At 40.4% G+C, this 20,080-nt stretch overlaps 1 protein-coding gene across 2 annotated transcripts in view; it reads right to left on the reverse strand.

The window, feature by feature from the left end:
* Positions 1-183: 183 nt before the first annotated feature.
* The window catches only part of MGAT4A (alpha-1,3-mannosyl-glycoprotein 4-beta-N-acetylglucosaminyltransferase A), an 82,232-nt gene continuing 62,335 nt past the window's right edge, over positions 184-20,080 (reverse strand). For both annotated transcript variants that reach the window (XM_079792059.1, XM_079792058.1), the window contains exons 9-16: positions 17,547-17,661; positions 16,337-16,467; positions 11,753-11,860; positions 11,436-11,629; positions 7,689-7,767; positions 6,935-7,001; positions 404-516; positions 184-274 (exon numbers count right to left, since the gene is read on the reverse strand). In XM_079792059.1, the coding sequence (XP_079648185.1) occupies positions 248-274; positions 404-516; positions 6,935-7,001; positions 7,689-7,767; positions 11,436-11,629; positions 11,753-11,860; positions 16,337-16,467; positions 17,547-17,661 (834 nt within the window). In that variant the 3' untranslated portion in view covers positions 184-247. The remainder of the gene's footprint in view (positions 275-403; positions 517-6,934; positions 7,002-7,688; positions 7,768-11,435; positions 11,630-11,752; positions 11,861-16,336; positions 16,468-17,546; positions 17,662-20,080) is intronic.

The following is a 20,080-nucleotide window of genomic DNA, read 5'->3' on the forward strand; positions in this document are numbered from 1 at the left end:
ACCTAAGTAGTACAAGTCATATTAACAGGCTGTCGTAACTGGAAAATGTTTGAGTCAAGTTAAAATTGGAGGACAGCTTAGGTTTGAATGAATATATTATCCGTGGAAGAGTCACTTTCCAAGTGGAAATGACAAGCATCTACAGTAGATTCACAAGAGGTAGTGTTCAAGTAAAAAAAAGTACATGGTTCACTATCTTTAATCAACAAACGTACAGAAAAAAACGTATTGGTCTCTTAGGAGATGCTCAGTTGGTGACTTTTTTAATATGAATCTGAAATACAAAATTGTGAAGAGTATGATGAGGCAATTAATTTTCATTTCCAAAAAGGCCTTAAATATGAAATCAAAATGTTAAAAGAAAATGTAGGGTAAGCTATTTCACTGATGTATACTGTCTTACCTCATTGAGAATGGCCCAAACAGCAGAATTCTGAATAACTGAAAGTCGAAAGGCTGCAATGGGGTTTAGGTTGGGATCCACCATCCCTTCTGCAACACCGTTCTCAAATTTCCCTTCAAAATAAAAACCAACACTTGTTGGGTAGGCGGGAACAGGCACTCATCAAACCTCACTGATGTGAAGCAGGAAAAGACAACACCAAAAGACTTCTGGTGGAAGTCTCCACACAGGGCATGGGTGCGTTTTTTCCTTCTTCCTATTTTTATTCAACTTCAAAATTTTTCAGACGTAGAAGCAATCCATCTCAAGAGGCAGAGCTACATTTTTTCTTATTGTAAATTAAAAACAAAACAAGAATATATTTTGGCATCAACAGTGTTTTAACACACAGGTTTTTAGCAAAATGTGACTTACTCAAACCTTACCAAAATAGACTACCATCCCTCCGTCTAGCCACTTTGAGAGTTAAGGCACTAACAACAAATGTCAATGCTTCAAATAGACATCCATACAATGGCTGGCCTTGAGCAGGGTCTCAATCTATGTGTATTCTTCCCAAGGTCACATCTAAAAGGAATTGAGAAGTAATACCTTCTCTAGAAATTACAATATAAAACCATTATAGATGATAAGCTGGAAAAGCTCTCCCATAAGGATAAGGACCAAGAAAGTCTATAAAAAGTCATTTGTACTCAATTTTTCTTGCCGTGAGAAATAATATTCTTTTTAAAACAAAGCCAAAAAATGCTATTGAAAAAGTGGCAGGAAATGGTTTGTTCTGAGCCACATTTCTCTAAGCCAGGGATTGGCAAACTTTCTATAAAGGCAGGCAGTCAATATGGGAAGAGGGAGACTGAGGATCCCATGTAGGTACGTATATGGAAAGAACACAAATACCCACAAATGTGTATTGATGAAATTAGATATAACAACAATGGAGAACCATTTTCTAATACAGGTGTACTAAGGAGAATATAATTTGTTTTTGGGTGATAACATTTCAATGAACTAGAATTCAAAGTCAGTATTCCTTATCATTAAAAATCAATTGCAAGTGGTCATATGTTAATATGGATCAGAAAAATTTTGCATATTTCATCCTGAATATTTCCTTTTACAACAGCCAAATACTGACATTAATCCACAAGCACATGATTTTAATGGAGCACAGTCATCACTTGGAAAGTATGTATGGAATTCTACTATATTCTTCTTTTCTATTTGCCTTATGATAATCATTACTTTCATGAAAGTGACTTATGGAAGCTCCTCAAGTAGCTTATTACCTGTACTTCAAATAATGTTGTCATCAGTGACCTGACTACAATATACTTGCATATAAGCACTGGTTTGTCTTGCAGTTGAAGGCTGGATTCATTAAGAAATATCAAACCTGCAGCAAAAATTAACTTTCAAAGAGGTAACAGTGGTGGAGGCAGCTCTCTCATGGAAAAACCTTGATCCTGAGCTCAAGATTGTATATAATCACTGCCATGCCCCCGACTGCTGTGTGGTAGGGCATGGGATGCTCGGTTCCTGTTTCTGACAAAAATACATGGAACTGATGATGGCGAAGTCCATGAGAGTGAATCAAGTGTGATTAAGTGTGATTTAAGTAACTCACAGTTGGTAAATGTGTTTTACTTGCTTGCCTAACACAGGAACCACTCTGAAATTTACTTCGGATACAGCCTCATCTGAATTTTTTATTTTGGGGAAGAAATTCTGCTGTGATGAAATATTCCATTTTGTTTTCTAATTTTTCTGGTCATTGCTTTCCTGTGAGCTGGGGATATTGTCGTGAGGGCTTGGTATGGAGATGTATTCTTTAACATAGCTACTGTGTCACTACATCATAACCACACTGCCACCTAACTTGGTGAAATAATCCACATCCCACGCTGTTAAAAAGCATTCAGTCGTCCTTTGCTCTGCCACGGTGGGTAAGCGCTGGTAGCTATTTTCAATGTCACATCACAGCGATGTGTGTGGCACTCGCAGCACTGTCAGTAGAAACGCGTCATTGCCACGGCAGTGTGTCAGGCCGCCATCGCGGCGCCGACAGCAGCCTCGGCCCCGCGCAGTTCTCTCGTCCCTGCTGCTGAGCCTAAGAGCACAGGCTACACAAGGACAAACACAATGAGCATGGCTGTTCCAACCGACCTCATTTAGGGACTGGAATGCGAACTTCTGTAAGTTTTACATGTCAATGATATTCTTTTTATTTTTTTAACCATTTAAAAATGAAAATAAAAAAGAATTTTAAAAACATGCTTAGCTCATGTTCCATTCAAATACAGGCGAGAGGGCCAGATCTGACCCCTGGCTGAGTGTGCTGAACCCTGTGGTGTTAATTTTGCATCTACTCTAGAGACTTACAATCGGCTCCTAGTAAGACAAGATATAATCAAACTGAAAGTCATACCAGACAAGGCTTGTGTTCATTTGTATAAGAAATACTAAGCTTATATACTTCCAGATTAATGGTTTTATTAAAAATTAACACATTTATCTTATAAAAGTATGTCCATACTTGGGGCTGGACTGGGATAGGGAATACAAGAAAGTATTACTGAGTAGTAAGTTAGGCAGAATTCAGGGCTGAAAAATACTGTGAAACTTAGAACATTTTAACTAATGTGATATCTGATATTGTCACCCAATGAGCTCATTTAAGTAGAAAAATAATTACCAAATGATATAACTGGCCTCATTAAAACACTTTCGCCCAGCAATTTTACTCTGCAGATACATTCTCACATGTGCAAAAATTGCAAACAATCTAGGTAATCAACACTAGACTGGCTAAATAAATTATGATATGCTAATATGAAGGAATACTAGGCAGCCAATTAAAAGAATGAAGAATGAAGATAAAGCAGTTGAAGACTTACTGCCATCCCTACGTATATATCATAGAGAAACTCTCATACATGTGCATAAGTGTTCAAATCAGCATTGTTTATGACAAAAAGATGGAAACAAACTTTATGATAAACAGGAGATTCTATACAGCAATGAAAATGAATGAGGCACAGATACACACATCCACATGGGTAACTTACCTGGTGAGAGAAAACAGTTATGGACTACAGAATGATGTAACCTCTGTCAAATTTAAAAACACTGTGCATTGTTTGGGGATATATTATACATATGCAGTAAAGTGCACATGGAAATAGCAGCCACAAAATGTAGTAAAGCAGCTACCCTTGGGTAGAGGGGAAAAGAAGGTATTAGGAAAGAACAACTGAATTGGAAAAATCTTAGGCTAGATACACAGATATTCATTATATTATATTTGCATCTTTTTGTACATCTGAAATATTTACAACTTAAAAAATGTTCATCTTCCATATGCACATATATTCTGTCCAATGAAAAAACAAGATGCAATATAAGGTTGACTGTTTTTCAAGAATATGCTCACATATTTTAATTTATGAATAGGACAAACCATTATAGGAATTGCCTCTGGGAAACACTGGGGACAGAAGAGGGAACGAGACTTAAGTTTACCTTTTAAATTTGTAATTGGTACCATATGCATGTATAATTTTAACCCAATGGTCCAGTGGGTGTTAAAAGACAGAAAAGAAAGAGGAAGTTACTGAAGAGTGACTAGAATCCTAAAACCCTGGCACTGGGAGGGACTCCCAAGGTCATGTCCTTTACGGACCTCCTCCTGCCACCTGCCAGCGGTCCATTCCTCCCCTGCTTCTGGGAAAGGCCGCCTGCCCTCCCCTGCTAATCAGTCTGCATTCCTTCCCGAGCTGTCCCGCCGCCGTCACCCACCAGTTCTGTTTCCGACATGCCTGCAGTCTGATCCAATAAAACGCGTCCCCTTTGTGGGCCAGTCTTTGTGGCTTCGTCCACCCAAGGCTCTTACTAGCCAGCTCCTTCCCTGCTTCTCTCTGTCAAACTTCTGGACAGGCTACAGCTGAGCCAGAATGTAGCTACCAGCCTCCTCCCGACTGCTTTCCACCGAATCCCAGTCGCACCCACAGTGCCCTTTCTAGCACGCCTGAGCTTCCCCATCTGCTTCAAACACGTCAGTGCCCTTGGGAGAGAGCTTCAGGGCTGTCCGCCTCTCCCTGGAGAAAGCCCGTCCCACTGCCCAGGACCTGTGCAGGGGCGGCAGCCTCCTGCCCCGGAGTGACAGCCTGCTCTCTGAGTGGCCTTCATTTCCCTGGCTTACCGCTCAGTGCGCTGGGCAAGTGAGCTGGGGTGGGGGCAATGGGGGCAAATCTCGCCCTGCTGTGCCTGGAAGAGCTTCTGCCCTACGAGAGAGGGCTGGCGAAGGACAGAAGCTGGCGCCTGCCCTTCCTGTGAGATGCCCACCCCAGAGGGGGAGCTGGAGGCAGGAGGCCAGTGTTCCCGGCTGCACCGCAGGGAGCAGAGCTGCCCGCTCTGACTGGGGCGTGTGGGTCACGGGCGGGGGAGGACTCCAATGCCTCGGACTCCTAACGTTCTTACTGAGATTCAGGTTTTCATGAGTGAATGTTTCTCCGCTTGCTGTATTTTGTTCAAAATAATTTTCACCAGTTGTGGTGGTTCCACAAGGGAGAAGGAAGCGAGGGCCTCCACACGCCGACGCACTGACGCAGGCTTACGGAGCGGAAGCCCTGTGCTCCGGATGCGTGCTGACACGTGCCTTCGGTTTGATGATTCCTAAGTTCTCTTCTGGTGCTAAATACGGATGAGTTGATGTTTGAGATGGCTTTATTTTCAAATTACTGCAGAGACACTTAATATATATGTATCTATTTCCTCTGCTACTTTCCTAATCCAGATCACAACATTCTTGAGATTAAATAGCTGGCAGGTAAGAGGGTTAATAAATATCTTGTATACTCTGTAATTTTATGTGTTTTTCTAGAGGTGTGCTAAGATATAACCCCATATGAAAATAAACTCACCTATACACCCAAACTGCATAGAAATCAATCATAGCGCACAAGCCTTGCAGCAAAAACCGCGTGACAGTCACCAAATGTAAAGCTGCTCCGGAGAGGCAGGGGCCACAGGCTTCTGTGGCCACATTCACCTGCCTGCCGGAGCCGCGCCTTGGGAGACACCCTGAGCACCACCGCCCTTACTGCCCGAGAGCGAAAGTGTGTCCCTCTGTCCTGTGGGCCCAACACCAAGCCGCCAGCACTCTCTTTGCCCACCACTGAGAAAGCGTTCATTTAAGTGAAAGAAAAGATACAGCCATCCGTCCGCTGAGTGGTATCTATCAGGTGACGGGCCCTATGTGAGAGAGAGCGCCCCTCCCTTCCCATGGTGAGCGCACAGACCTGGGCGCTTACACAGCACAGGTACACGTGTGGTGAGAAGAGAGGCAACTAAACTGGTTAATAAGCGATGAGAAAGCATTCACTAGAAGGAGAAATATCAACTGACCATTTCAGGAGGAACTATAGCCAGAGATGAAGCCAAAGGACATACATGCACAGCCAGTGGTGCAGCCCAGCGGCGGGGGGAGTGGGGGCTGGGTGGAGGTGGGGAAATGGGGGAGATCAGTAATAATGTCAACAACAAGGACAAAAAAGCCAGAGACATGGCCGCACAGAAGAGCCTGGGACACGAGAGGAGTAAGTCTTGGGACTGGAGACAGAAAGAGTAAGAGGAGAGGAACAAGTTGTGAAGGCAGGTGGGAACAAGCAGTCTGCCCCTGGGAAGGTAACATCATTACAATGTCGGATTTAAAACGTAACTGTGAGAGGCCAAAAGGAGCCGGCTCCGCCGCAGGGCCCAGAACCGGAGCGCGTCCACGTGGACGCGTCCACACTGACGGCAGGGAGGGGCGTGGCACTCAGGCCGTCTCCCAGGTTAGGCTCAGGCACCGCGGGAACGGTGACAACAGAAGGCGTGGTGACCAGCAAAGTCCGCGTTACAGATGCTCCGAGCAGGTGGCTAGGTCAGTGGGTATCAACACAGATCTAAAGCCCAAGATGGGGTCAGGGCGAAAGGCACAGATTCTGGCACGTGGTGTCGCCGAGACCAGGAGAGAGAGATGCTCACGCAGCGAGCCTGCAGAAGGCAGCCGAGGCAGAGTATCTGCCAGTGAATGTCAACAATGAAACGGCAGGTGGAGGGACCAGTAAATGAACCTTTGATCTCAAATCCTAGTTGGGTCAAGATACTAAAACTCAAGAACAAATAAAACTTGGAGTGGATTGGTAACTGTAATCCTAAAGCTGTTAAACATTTGAAAGCATTTAAAATTACTTTCGGAGCTCTGACAGGGTAGCTCAGTTAGTTGGAGCATCGTCCTATACATCAAAGTGTTGTAGGTTCGATTCCTAGTCAGGGCACCTACCTACGTTGTGGGTTCAATTCCCAGACAAGTCAGGTACAGGAGGCAATCGATCAATAATTCTCTCTCACATCGATGTTTCTCTCCCTCCCTTCCTCTCTCGAAAAAAATAAATAAATAAATAGATTCTCAGGTGAGGATTTTTAAAAATTTACTTTAGGAGTAAGTTCAAAATAAAGGACAATTTTTTACAAGTTTAAAGTAGGTATTACCTATTCTGAAATAGCCATCTTCTAATCGTTTGTCTTTGGTTTCTTTGCTTATTTCCAAACCTTCACTCTAAAATAGAACAAAAGCATTATTTTATGAATAATTTCTTCTATTTAAAACAAAGCTAAGTTATTACTATATCTTAATAAATGTAACAGCAGCATTTGTGGCACAGCTATCTCTAAAAATAGAAAGTGCCATTTCAGTCTTGAACCTTTAAAGGTTTATCAATAAACCTTTTTCTAACCATCTTCTTGAATCTGTATATAATACACCAGTGATTAGGAAACTTAAATTTCAAATAATTTTAAATTCCAAATCAATTTAATAGAACACTATTTTCTATTAAAAATATGCACAAGAACTGTGTGTTAACCTGAAAGAAATTTAAGCATTAAAGAAATTTAAGACCAGTATGTTAACTTTCTATAGTAATCAACAAGCATTAAAACCACGTGGTATTGGGGGATCGATAGAAGCAGTAGGTAAATATTAAAGTAAAAGAACGATTTGTTTATTTTCATGTACAGACTTCCAAGTACTTTCCAATGGGAAACAAAATAAGGCTCCTTCTATAAATAAGGCAAACGGGACAATATACTAGGTGTTCTATATATTTTTTTAAAATTAATATTACTCACCACTGAGGTTCTGCAATAATGATAACTAACTTTAATCTCATAAACAAGAACAGCCTCAAGCGAAGTCTATTGGTGTTAGCTCTTAAGGAAAATTAAGGGGAAAAAGTAGTCCTACCTTAAAAGGCAAAACTTCCACAGAAGTGTTTAGCAGAATATCTCCTGGATGTTCTTGGTTACCACTATGGAACAAATAACTGGAAATACAAAAATAAAAGTAAAAATGCAAGTCAGACAAGACTTCAGAGATTCAGGAAGGCGGCCTTCCCTCAGAGGAAGCTTTCTGCACGAGCTGGCAGCATGAGAACTTGTGGTCACTGCACGTTATGTTCTGAGTAGTTGTAGGGAACTTAGAAATTGGAGTGCAGCCTTAGGTGTATGTTAATTCCTTCTGTCATAAGGCACATGTGTGCTGCTTAATGTACTTAACAGATTAAAAAGTGACGACAGTTTTATATAACTGTTTATACTGCTTTAATTATATAAACCTCTGGACAGAATAATCAAAGTTGCATCATAATACTGTGTCTTTTATCAGGAAATTTTCACTAGGACAGCCACGAGTTGTGGCAAGTTCAAAGACTAGTTTCCTGGGGTTTTGAGGGGGCGGGGGGGAAGAGACATCCATTTGTTGTTCCACTTATTTATGCATTCATTGGTTGATTCTGGTATGTGCCCTGACTGGGAATGGAACCTGCAACCTTGGCACATTGGGACGTCACTCTAACCACTGAGAAACCCAGCCAGGACTCAAAGACCAGTTTTATCCAATTCAAATTATTTCAGTATTAGTAGAGTAAAAATAAAGTAACCAATTCCAAATAACTGAATAATTCTTGCCGAAACCGGTTTGGCTCAGTAGATAGAGCGTTGTCCTGCGGACTCAAGGATCCCAGGTTCGATTCCGGTCAAGGGCATGTACATTGGTTGCGGGCACATCCCCAGTAGGGGGTATGCAGGAGGCAGCTGATCGATGTTTCTCTCTCATCGATGTTTCTAACTCTCTATGCCTCTCTCTTCCTCTCTGTAAAAAATCAATAAAATATATTTTAAAAAAACAACAAATAACTGAATAATTCCATTTGTCAGTGTTAACAAATATTTGAACAATGACTAATTACATGATAGATGATAAGTCAGACACTCTCTGGGTCTGATGCTCTGGAAACTAGTGTGTGGGGTAAGTATGTGGAGGAGGGTGGAAACCACATGGGGCATACAAATCTAACCTAAAACTTAAGTTTAAGTTAAGTGGTTAAAAATGTCAGCTTAATAGTCAAACAAACTGCACCCAAGTCCTGGTGTCTCATTTACTAGAATTTTCACCTTAGCAGGTTGCATTAGCTTTCTGCATCTTAGTTTTTTTGTTGTTTTTTTGGTTTTGTTCCTGTTAATCCTCACCCAAGGATATTTCTTTCCCCACTGATTTTTTGAGAGAGTGGACGGAAGGGGAGAGACAGAGAGAGAGAGAAACATCGACGTGAGAGTGACAAATCGATTGGTTGCCTCCTGCATGCACCCCAACCAGAGCCGGGGGATCGAGCCTGCAACCGAGATCTGTGCTCTTGACGGGAATCGAGCCTGAGTTTTATCTATACATACAGTGCAGATATTCCCGCCCACACATGACTGTACCAAGAAGTTTACAAGAACTGACAAAAAGTATTTTACATATTAAGAATATTCAGCAAATAATAGTTACAACATGGTTCTGACATACAGTATGATATTTGTGGGCAGAGATCACCTATGTTAAGGTATTGATTTTCAAATGTTACATGGGTCAGGGGACCCAAATAAGAAGCTTCTTCTAAGCTACACCAAAAATTACTTCCAGCATTTTTGCTGAGACACTTCTTTTTAAGACATCTTTGCTGTGGGATGTTGTTTCATATAATAATGGGTCATTCAATATCTCAGCTATAGATGCAAAAATATGGGCGGGAAGCCACTAAAAAAAAAAAAAAAAAAGAGCCCAGCAGTAGTTGGTGTGGCTCAGTTAATTGGACAACATCCTATGCACGGAAGGGTCGCCGGTTCCATTCCCAGTCAGAGCACATGCCCAGGTTGTGGGCTCCGGCATGCAGGAGGCGGCCAATTGATGTTCAGCTCTTACATCAATGTTTCTCTCTCTCCCTCTCTCTTCCTCTCTTTCTAAAAACCAATTTAAAAAAATCTAAAAATAAAAAATAGAGCCCATGGATATAATCTGGAGTTTAGGCAGACTGACTCAGAGGCATTCGCTATGCAATTATCTATCGTGAAAAACTCAATACCACCTAAAAAGAGTTTAACATTAGAATAAGTAAATGATGATTGAGCCATGCAATGGAGTATTATGCAGCCATTAAAATGCCTATGAATCATATATGAGAGTATAATTGAAAATATAAGGTATAAAATTGCATATACATCATGACCTCCAAGTATGAAGTATACAGAATTATCAAGAAACAAAAAAGTGCCAATATGGTCACATGGTGTCCTTGGGTTCTGATTTTTCCCTTATTCTTCATACATTTACAGTTTTGTACAATGAACACATATCATGCTATACAGCTAGAAAACATTTTTCCTAATACTTCATGTCGGCATTGATAAACACAACTTCTACATTTTTCCCCTGGTAGCATACGTTATTGTGAAAATGAAAGTCTTTGCTTTTTATTCTGTCCTAAGACAGAAAAGTCATACATGAGTTTCTACTAGAAAAGCATCCTCAGTAGGAGCATGTAAATACTACTTCACCGAGGTTAACTGTAAATGTTTTTGTTAAGAAATTTTATCTCCAATATAGGAGTTTTCAGGCAGCTCTTCAACGGAATTATTTTCATTTGCTAAAAATAAACCAATAGACATGGCTTGAGGTCATTCTTGTTTATCAAGAAGGTGAAAGAAAATTATTGTTTCTAATTCTGTGATGACTCTTTAAATGTGGAAACGACAGTGCAGATTGCCACTATACAGTAGAAATGAGCATTAAATAACAACAAATATTACACACTCATGTAAGTGCAAAGTATAATTTTAAAGTATTTTTTGTATTTTCCCAGTGATATTTCCATTGCTTAAAACATTTTCACACGTAAATTCCTCTTTAGAATCAGTTTAGAGCAAGAAAAGAAAATTTAAGACATTACATTATAGCTATGCATTGTTTTAACCTTAAACAGAATTATTCCAAATGACTTTTGGCATATTCTAAAAACCAAATGGACCTCTCATAAGAACGCCTAACATAACAAACCAGAGACTAAAGAATTATATTCTCTTCTGGGGGTCACACGTAAGTAAAGCTACAGACAGTCTGGGCAACACAACCAAAACTGAGCGAAGTCTGAAGGACTCATGACTGCTAAATAAGAAACCGGGAGAGAGAGCCCTAAACTTTGTACAATGGACATAATGTTGGAACACATAAAGGGGTTGTGAATTCCTCCATGATATACTAAAAGGAATCCAGCATTTGCAAAGCCATTGATTAGAAATAGGCATAGTTTGTTAAACTTGTCATTTCAACCAATTTGCTGCGTAACCAACTCAAATCTTAGGAGATATTCCAGGATAAGGACATGAAAACAAATTTGAGATTTTGCAGCACAGTGCTACATAAAAGTATGAAAAAGCTATACTAAATACATGTTCAGAAATACCAACAGAATTTATCAAATATGCTAAATGCTGCTATTATATCTGAAAACAACAAACCCATTTTATTACCAACTTGTGAGAAATGTATTTTATAACCCAATATTTGGGACCCACTGTCTCCTCACATCTGTTATACACAAAACACTTCCATCACAAATCACCTTGTAAAAGACGTTTGAACTGTGAGACCAAACACGTTTTAATCATCACCAACCTTTCCACATTGACTGGCTTATCAAACTTAAACAAGATGTAGTCTCCTGCTGTCGGAGTTATAGCCCAGAAGAAATCCTCCCCCATGTATGTTTTCTCCAGCGTGTGTCCTTGGTAGACCTTCAGAGAAGTAGATACTTCTGCAGGTGGGTTTACATGGATTTTAAGAAGTAATGGTTTCATGTAATCTTTATCCTAGGAGGAAAAACATATATGCAATTAAAACAACCCATAGCTTATACTTAAGAGGAAGAACAATGATAATGCACTGAATAACAAATCGTACGTTCATGAGAAAAATCAAATGAAATCACCAACCGTAAGTTTCTGAAGTTTTCCTGTTAGTGAAGAATGCAGACCAACATGCTGAAAGAGGGAAGGTCTGAAACGAATTCGTAGATTTGCTTTCTGTCGATCACAATGTTTCTAAATATTAGGGGAAAAAATCACGTTAGTGTTACATTATAAAGTGAAATCTTGTCCTCATCTGAAAACTGAGGAGTGCTTTAGGAAAATATTGAAAAGAAAATCCAACTCCATCTCATAATTATAAATCACATTTTTTAGGTTTCTCATTGAGGCTTTAATAGAATCACGGCCTACTTGATAAACAGACAAGATGCAGAAATTTAAAATAAGCACATCTAAGGGAAGAGTTAAGGATTTAATTTCAATCATTTCTCACACTATGTCAATATAGACTTGACTTTTAATATTACAATGCAGAAAGAGAGGAACCTAGATGGCGGCATAGGTCAACGCCTGTACTTGCTGCCTCCCACAACCACATCAAAATTACAACTAAAATACAGAACTATCATCCAGAACCACGGGAAAGCCGGCCTAGTGGAAGTACTACAATTAGAGCGGTAAAGAAGAAAGCGCAGAGAGACTGGTAGGAGGTGTGGAGGTGCAGAACAGATTGGTCCAGCACCTGAATGTGCCGCTTTTTTAATCAGGAGGGCGACTGCCTCTGTGGAGGCCACCTGGAGGAACAAGGAGTCCCAGCCCCACACCAGACCCCCAGCCCAGGGTCCCAGAGCTGGGGAAAGAAGTCCCCAGGGCCGTAAGCACTACGGACTGTACAAACCAGTGCGGATTGGGCTGAGTGACACACAGGCTGCTGGAGACCCAGCTGCTCCTCTTACAAGGCCGGCACCACAACTGAATTTACAGGCTCCCGCTTGCTCTGAGCTCCAGTGCTGGGTGAGGCTCTGGGGGATACAGACACATATGGGGAGAAACTGGACTGTCTGGCATCGGGGCAGGAACTTGGGGGTGGCTTTCTTCCAGATGGAGGTGCTCACAGCAGTCACTGTTCCTGTGCTGGGACCTCCCTGGTGCAGGGCTGACTGGCAGCCATTTCTGTTTGCTCTGCCCTGGAGATTCCCTGAGACCCCGCCCCACCCAATTTACAACCCCATCCAAGCTGTGTGCAGTGGCTTTTACATATGAATGGCCTGTCCTTTCTCCACCTAAAACCTGTCAAACAAGCTGCAGCTGGGTCAGGGAGCCCAAAATCTATCAATAAAATGCCCAAGGCCCACACCAGCACCAGCCTGCCTTGCTTCACAGGTTGGCCTTGCATGGACACTTCCAAACCCGATAGAAAGAGGAGGAATCTGCAGATCTCTCTGTAGCTCCTGTTGGGTGGCCCCAGGCAGTGGCTGACTTTGCACCTCCTTAGAGACCCAAGAGCCAGTGTACCCAGTGGTCAGTGTGAGACCATCCAGATTACAACTCTTCACACCCATAAGCAACACACTCAAGGGGCAGACTTAGTGAGCACCAAAGCCCCACTGAAGCAAGTCCTGCCCCATAAGGGTGTCTCCTGCACAGCAGCTCTCCCACTGTAGCCACAGCTGGTCCCCACAGCCAATTGGCCTGGAGGTCAATTCCTCCCAGCAATCAAGGCTCAACTACAACAAGACTGTGCACACAGCCCACAAAGGGGTGCACCAAGAGTGTCCACCTCAGGTAATTAGGGAGGCTGAGCCACTGGGCCCTATAGGACACCTACTACACAAGGCCACTCTATCAACTCAAGGAGACATAGCAGCTCTACCCACTATATAGAAACAAACACAGGGAAGCAGCCAAAATGCAGAGACAAAGAAACATGTCACAAGTGAAAGAATAGAAGAAAGCAAACTACTGGATATAGAGTTCAAAACCACAGTTATAAGGTTACTCAAGAATCTTCTAGAATCCTCCAAGGAACTTAGTGAGACTTTCAAGGATGTTAGTGAGAATGCCAAAAAAAAAATGGAAAAGGACCAGTCAGAAATTAAGCATACAATGACTGAAATAAAGAATAATATACAGAGATTCAACAATGGACTAGAGGATTCCAAGAATCAAGTCAATGATTTGAAATATGAGGAAGCGAAAAACACCCAACCAGAAGAGCAAAAAGAAAAAAGAATACAAAAATATGAAGCTAGTGCAAGGAGCCTCTGGGACAAGCGTACCAATAATCTCAACAATAAAGATTTAAAAAAAAAGACATAATAAATGACAAATCTGGATTATTAATAAAGTTCTAAAAAGCAAAAATATTAAAATGCACAAACTATAAACTAGAGGTTTGGGTCAAAGAGACAAAATATACAAAAAGGTAATATAATTAAGTTTTTGCAACTAATTAAAGGGACATTTGGTTGCATGAAAGCAATTTGAAAATGTAAGGCAATAACTTGACTATAAGCAAGTAAACGGTATGAAAAGTGACACTGATACATCTGTCTCAGCACAGTTAAGGAATCTATGTTTCAACTCAAAGTGCCTCGGAGCTTAGACTTCAGATGCAGCCCGATGTCAAACTGATCAGAGTGTGAGACACTCAATGCCAGCAGGGCTCTCGATGGCTGTTAGTTTGGAGCCACAGCTAGCTGGTCATGCTTTCATCAACTCTTCATTTTCCATGACTTTTTTTTAAAAATAAATTTTAGGTCAAGAACGTATTAAAAAAGACATTTATAAAATATTTCCATGCCCTAACCGGTTTGGCTCAGTGGATAGAATGTCGGCCTGCGGACTGAAAGGTCCCAGGTTCGATTCCGGTTGTGGGCACATCCCCAGTAGGAGTTGTGCAGGAGGCAGCTGATCAATGTTTCTCTCTCATCGATGTTTCTAACTCTCTATCCCTCTCCCTTCCTCTTTAAAAAAAAGAGCAATAAAATATATTTAAAAAATAAAATATTTCCACTTTGAAAGACCTCCAATAATTTGCTGGGTATTGAAAGGCCTGATTTTGGGGGGAAACCACTGTTCCTCACATCTGTTATACACACAAAAAAATTCCATCATAAATTGCATTATGAGTAAGAGGTGTGAATTGTAACACCAAATATATTTCAAAAATCACCAACCTTTCCACATTGACTGGCTTACTGAATTTAAACAAGAGGTGAACATTATTCCTAATACTAGAACAGAAGTAAAGGAGTGTATTTTACTCACACAAATTCAACTACTCAAGTGGAAGGAGAGAGAGGGAAGGGGAAGAACAAAGGGAGTAGAGAACCAACAGGGCCTGAGGCTGAGCCAACCACGCAACAGCCAATGGACACATGTGGGCCGGAAAAGTCAGAGCCGTCAGTAAGCCTTTGGGAAAATGTGCGGTTGCTCTGAAGGCTTTCCCAGACCACGCCAAAGACACCATTCCAGATACCAGCAAGTCTGTGTGGCAGGGTCTCTGACGTCCAGTGGAAGCAACTGAAGAAGTCCGGACCACAGAGAAATGTGGCCAAGGAGTGAGAGAATAGATACAACTGGCCAAAGGGCTGTGGACTTAAATGCACCGGTGATTTAAAGGTTTTTGTAGTTTTAATTTTTACTATCAGAAATTTTAACCTCCAGGGCTCATTTTAGAACCTAGCCATACATTAGATTAAACTGCACAGGACCAAATAAATGCAAGCATATTTTAGGAGTGTAAAGATGACGTTAACTTTTTTATCCTATAATAAAAATTCCTGTAATTCACAAAGAAAACACAAGGAAGGCCTTACATCATGGAATGAATGCAGTGATAGCTACAGAAGATAATGTCCTAAAAGTAAATTGGAAGGTAGCATGATAAAACTATTCTAGGGAATATAAGGTCATAAAATCAAATTAAATGTCTATTTATTAGAATGAATATTAAGTCAACCATATAATATATGCTTTTAATAAATAGTTCGTGTTACTACATGTCACAATTTACTTATTCATTTTTAAGAATGTGTACACCCATATTTTATGCTTACACCAAATAATAAAAATTTGCTTTTTCAGAGGTACAATTCAAATTGGACAGGAAAAACATCAAATTAATTTTTGCGATACGATTTCTAAGAAAGTAACTTGATGTTTGAATGATCAAAGCAAACGTCATCGTTCACTTATCACCACCAAAAAGGTCAGCATGTCAGTGTGAACACTGGTTTCTTCCAAGTAATAAACGGAAAGGTGCTTTTGTGACTTGCCGTTATTTTGGTGTAAAATATCACTTCTATGTTATTCCTTATTTCTGGGTGTGTAGGGGTCTGATATTGTCCCCAAAGTATTTGAAAAAAGAAAGCTGACAGAGAATCTGAAGAAAATTGAAATAGCCCACGGAGGACAGATATGACTCACACCTGCAGCCAACAGCAATGAGATAGCAAAGACTAAAGACACGAGAGACGCTGATCAGAACTGAAAGGTGGGCTTTACTTATTCATTGGATTTCCCCGCTGCTATTTAGAAGTCACTCTACTACTGAAACTTTTGTCAGTTCAAGAAAGCAAGCAAGCACTCAAAATGTTAAGTGGAAACACCTATTTAACTGTTCACTCATAAAATCTAGCTCCCTCAAAGTCACTTTCATGAACTATAGAAAAGAAGCTTCTTCCACCTCCTAAGAAATTAACTTACTGCATCTTTTTCAGGGTTGCAGACTTTCACCCAGAGAATGTGGTCCAAGAGCCAATCAATGGGCTTCTCCTTATAGAACATGAAGATGAATTCCACAATCAGAGTGAGGTCTGGCGCTTGAAACATTTTACCTGAAAAGATATTCCAGTCAACACTGTAATAAAGAAACCAAGCATCCATACGGCTACGTCAGGGAAGCCTATACAACAAGTAAACTAAACCCTGGTGCTCTTTCAGCTATGAGTCCTTATGAATAACGTCCCCACTTGTCTTATCACAACAACAAACTTGCTTTGGGTCAACAGGAGCTATCATCTGGATATCAATGGAAGTAGTGAATTCCTGATTTTCTTTATTACAAAATCTATCATACAACTACTGGTTCAAAGGATTCAAGAAGCAAGTCAGAGATTTTTTCCTTCATGCCTTAATAAGATTCTTCCCATTAAAAAAAAAAAAAGAGGAATTTAAGAGGGTTAGGTAAAAACAAATTTTTTAAATAATAAATGCAAAAAACAAGGACTCCTAGTTCTTCTGTCTTCACTTAAATCTTCACAAGTAAAGATGTTTTTTGACTTAAATTAAAGTTGAGATAAGTGATCAGCAAGATCAAAGGCCCAGCCTCTAATATTTAAAGTTTTAAAGTACTATAGGAAGTGAAATGTTATCCTCTGGATTTTTTTTAAACCTGTAAATTTCCTTCAATTCTTTGGTTTTCAACATATTCTCTTTAGTTGGATAATTTAGGAATGTTAGTGAAAAACTTTTTAAATGAGCATCCTGACTAGTCAATAAAAGAAACAAATGAATACAAATTAATTACTGGACAGGAACTTCATGTACTACATCAAATACTAGGAATTCATATTAGAAAACTGTTAACTTGACATTTTTTAAAAGCCAATCTTGCAAAAGCAGTGGGCTATAGAAGAGGGTCAGAGAATTCAGACATGCTCACCAGGACCATGGCTGGCTTTGCATGTGGACATATGGAGGGCTGCCTTGTAGAACTCTAGAGTAAATACTACAACCTTAGAAATCTCCAAATACTATTTTGGGTTGCCTTACATTATTTCTCTAAGCTGAATTTCCTCAAAAGCAATACATTTCCAAAGAATAAAGCCAACTTAAAAAAAAAAAAAGAATGAATCCAATATCCCAAGACTCACAATTATTTCTGAAAAGTAGATAAATCCAACACTTTTCTTACCAATGAAGCCCAGTTGGGAGAACTCTAGTATCATCCATTCCTCAGAAGAAAGTTGAAGGGCAAAATTTTTGATAGTGTTAAAGTAATTCGGTTTGGCAATAATATCATCTTCAAGCTGAAGAAAGAGAGGAAAAATTTAGATAAGATGGACCTTCTTTATTATGAAAAATAATCAAGCATGCTTTATCATGAAAGTCAAGTAAACAATGGTTAAAAATGATGAAATTACAAAACTAAATTTTATTAAAAGAAAACAAGGAAAATAAAAGGGAAGATGCACATAGCAAGTCAACTAAACCATTCCCATACTCTGCAAAATAACACTACCACTCCATGAATTACTCCTTTTTGGTTGTTTTATACTGCCCAACCTGATTTCACATTGCCTTTCTTCTTCTCAAAGGAAAATAATTTTTGTAGGCCTTTAATTTATTTTTCCTTTTTACGTAACATGCATACCAAGTCAAAGAGAGAGTCAAAGAAAAATCTAGTAGCTTCCCTTCTCTGCCCTCCACCCTGATAGCTGGGGTGGCCAATGTTAAAAGTTGGCTGTGCATCAATTCAACACCTTCTGTATGGACATACAGCACATAAAGACCCATGTACACTTCCTCCAGGCTCCCACCCAACTCTACGATTTTATTTAACCTTTTGCACTTGGATGTCGAGTGTGACTCGACACGGTTAGCATTAGAATAAAGGAATCGAGAAAAAAGCAAGCGAGTGCAAAGGGTTAAAAAGGGGGCCATACGTCTTCTCTTCATATAACATGAATAACTTTCAGGTTAATAAATACATATTTAAATCATCCTTTTTAATAGATGTGTAATATTCCATGCTATAGTTGTACAACAATTCATTCAACTTGTCCGGCTCACAGGCAGACATACAGCTTGTTTCTCATTGTCTGTGCCAACAATGCTGTACTGATATGCTTCTACTTACATACTTCTCATTTCTGTAGATTCCTAAAAGCTCCTTTTTTACATTTTGAAAAATATCTCCAAAATGCTTAAGAAGCTGTAGCAGCTCACAAGGTGCCAGGTAACCCCAGGTGTTCTGCCAACACCACGCGCTAACCATGCTCGGAACTGCTGCCAGCTCAATAGGGCGTTGACAGAGATCAGCGATCATGGATGCATGCAAAGACGCCCCCCTCAGAATCTTCTTTCATATAATTTTAAAGTCACAAGATAATTTTAATATCCTAAGAAAACTTTTCCTTTTCTTAATTTCACATTATCATTTCTAGTTATCCAAAAATAAATAATTTTCACTTATTTTAGGATTTAAAGTTTTCATGTCTTTAAAACCTCTAAGATTTCTTCTTCCTCTCTACGTAACAGTAGTATCTGGAAATATATGATACTGACTTACCAAATATTTATTGAGCTTTTATTATGTCCCAGACACTGCACTAAACCCTGGGAATACATCAGTGGCATAAGGCATCTATGATATATTAAGTAACAGCAAATAGGCTATAAAACAATACGTACAGTATGATTCTGCTCTTACGAAAAAGGGTTGTGTTAAATGAATTTATATGTGTAAAGCATAAATTGGAAAGAGCAATGCCTGACATATGGCAAGCAAGCAATAGATGCTGGTTCATAGCTGCTGCTGTTACTAAACACTGACCTCTGCTGTTACATATTGCCTCTGTTTAGGGGAAGTGCTCCTTATCATCCTCTTTCCAAACTCCAACCTTTCCTTAATTTCCTAAACATTTACTTTTCCTATACTTCACGAAAAATCTTTAAGGTTGCATTAATTCTCTCCTTGGGAAGCAAATTTAAAAAAAAAACAGTAACTATACTTTTAAGTTTTCTCTAAAAAGTTCTTGACCATAATGTGTTTATATAGTGGCCCTAGAATAAACAGCAAGGTTCAACTACAGTAATATTTGGGATATGTTAAAATAAAACATTTTGAAATTATAATAAGACTAGAGGCCCGGTGCACGAAATTCGTGCACGGAGGGGGGTTGTCCCTCAGCCCAGCCTGTACCCTCTCCAATATGGGACCCCTTGAGGGATGTCCGACTGCCCGTTTAAACGGGCAGTCGGACATCCCTCTCACAATCCAGGACTGCTGGCTCCCAACTGCTTGCCTGCCTGCCTTCCCGATTGCCCCTAACCGCTTCTGCCTGCCAGCCTGATCACCCCCTAACCACTCTGCTGCCAGCCTGTTTGCCCCCAACTTCCCTCCTCTGCCGGCCTGGTCACCCCTAACTGCCCTCTCCTGAAGGGTTGATCACCTCCAACTGCCCTCCCTTGCAGGCCTGGTCCTTCTCAACTGCCCTCCTTTGCAGGCCAGGTGCCTCCCAACTGCCCTCTCCTGCTGGCCATCTTGTGTCCACATGGGGGCAGGATCTTTGACCACATGGGGGCAGCTATATTGTGTGTTGCAGTGATGATCAATCTGCATATTACTCTTTTATTAGATAGGATAGAGGCCTGGTACAGGGGTGGGGGCCAGCTGGTTTGCCCTGAAGGGTGTCCCGGATCAGGTGGGGATTCCCTTGGGGTGTG

This window comes from Cnephaeus nilssonii (assembly GCF_951640355.1).
Source record: "Cnephaeus nilssonii genome assembly, chromosome: 15".
NCBI classification, from domain to species: domain Eukaryota; kingdom Metazoa; phylum Chordata; class Mammalia; order Chiroptera; family Vespertilionidae; genus Cnephaeus; species Cnephaeus nilssonii.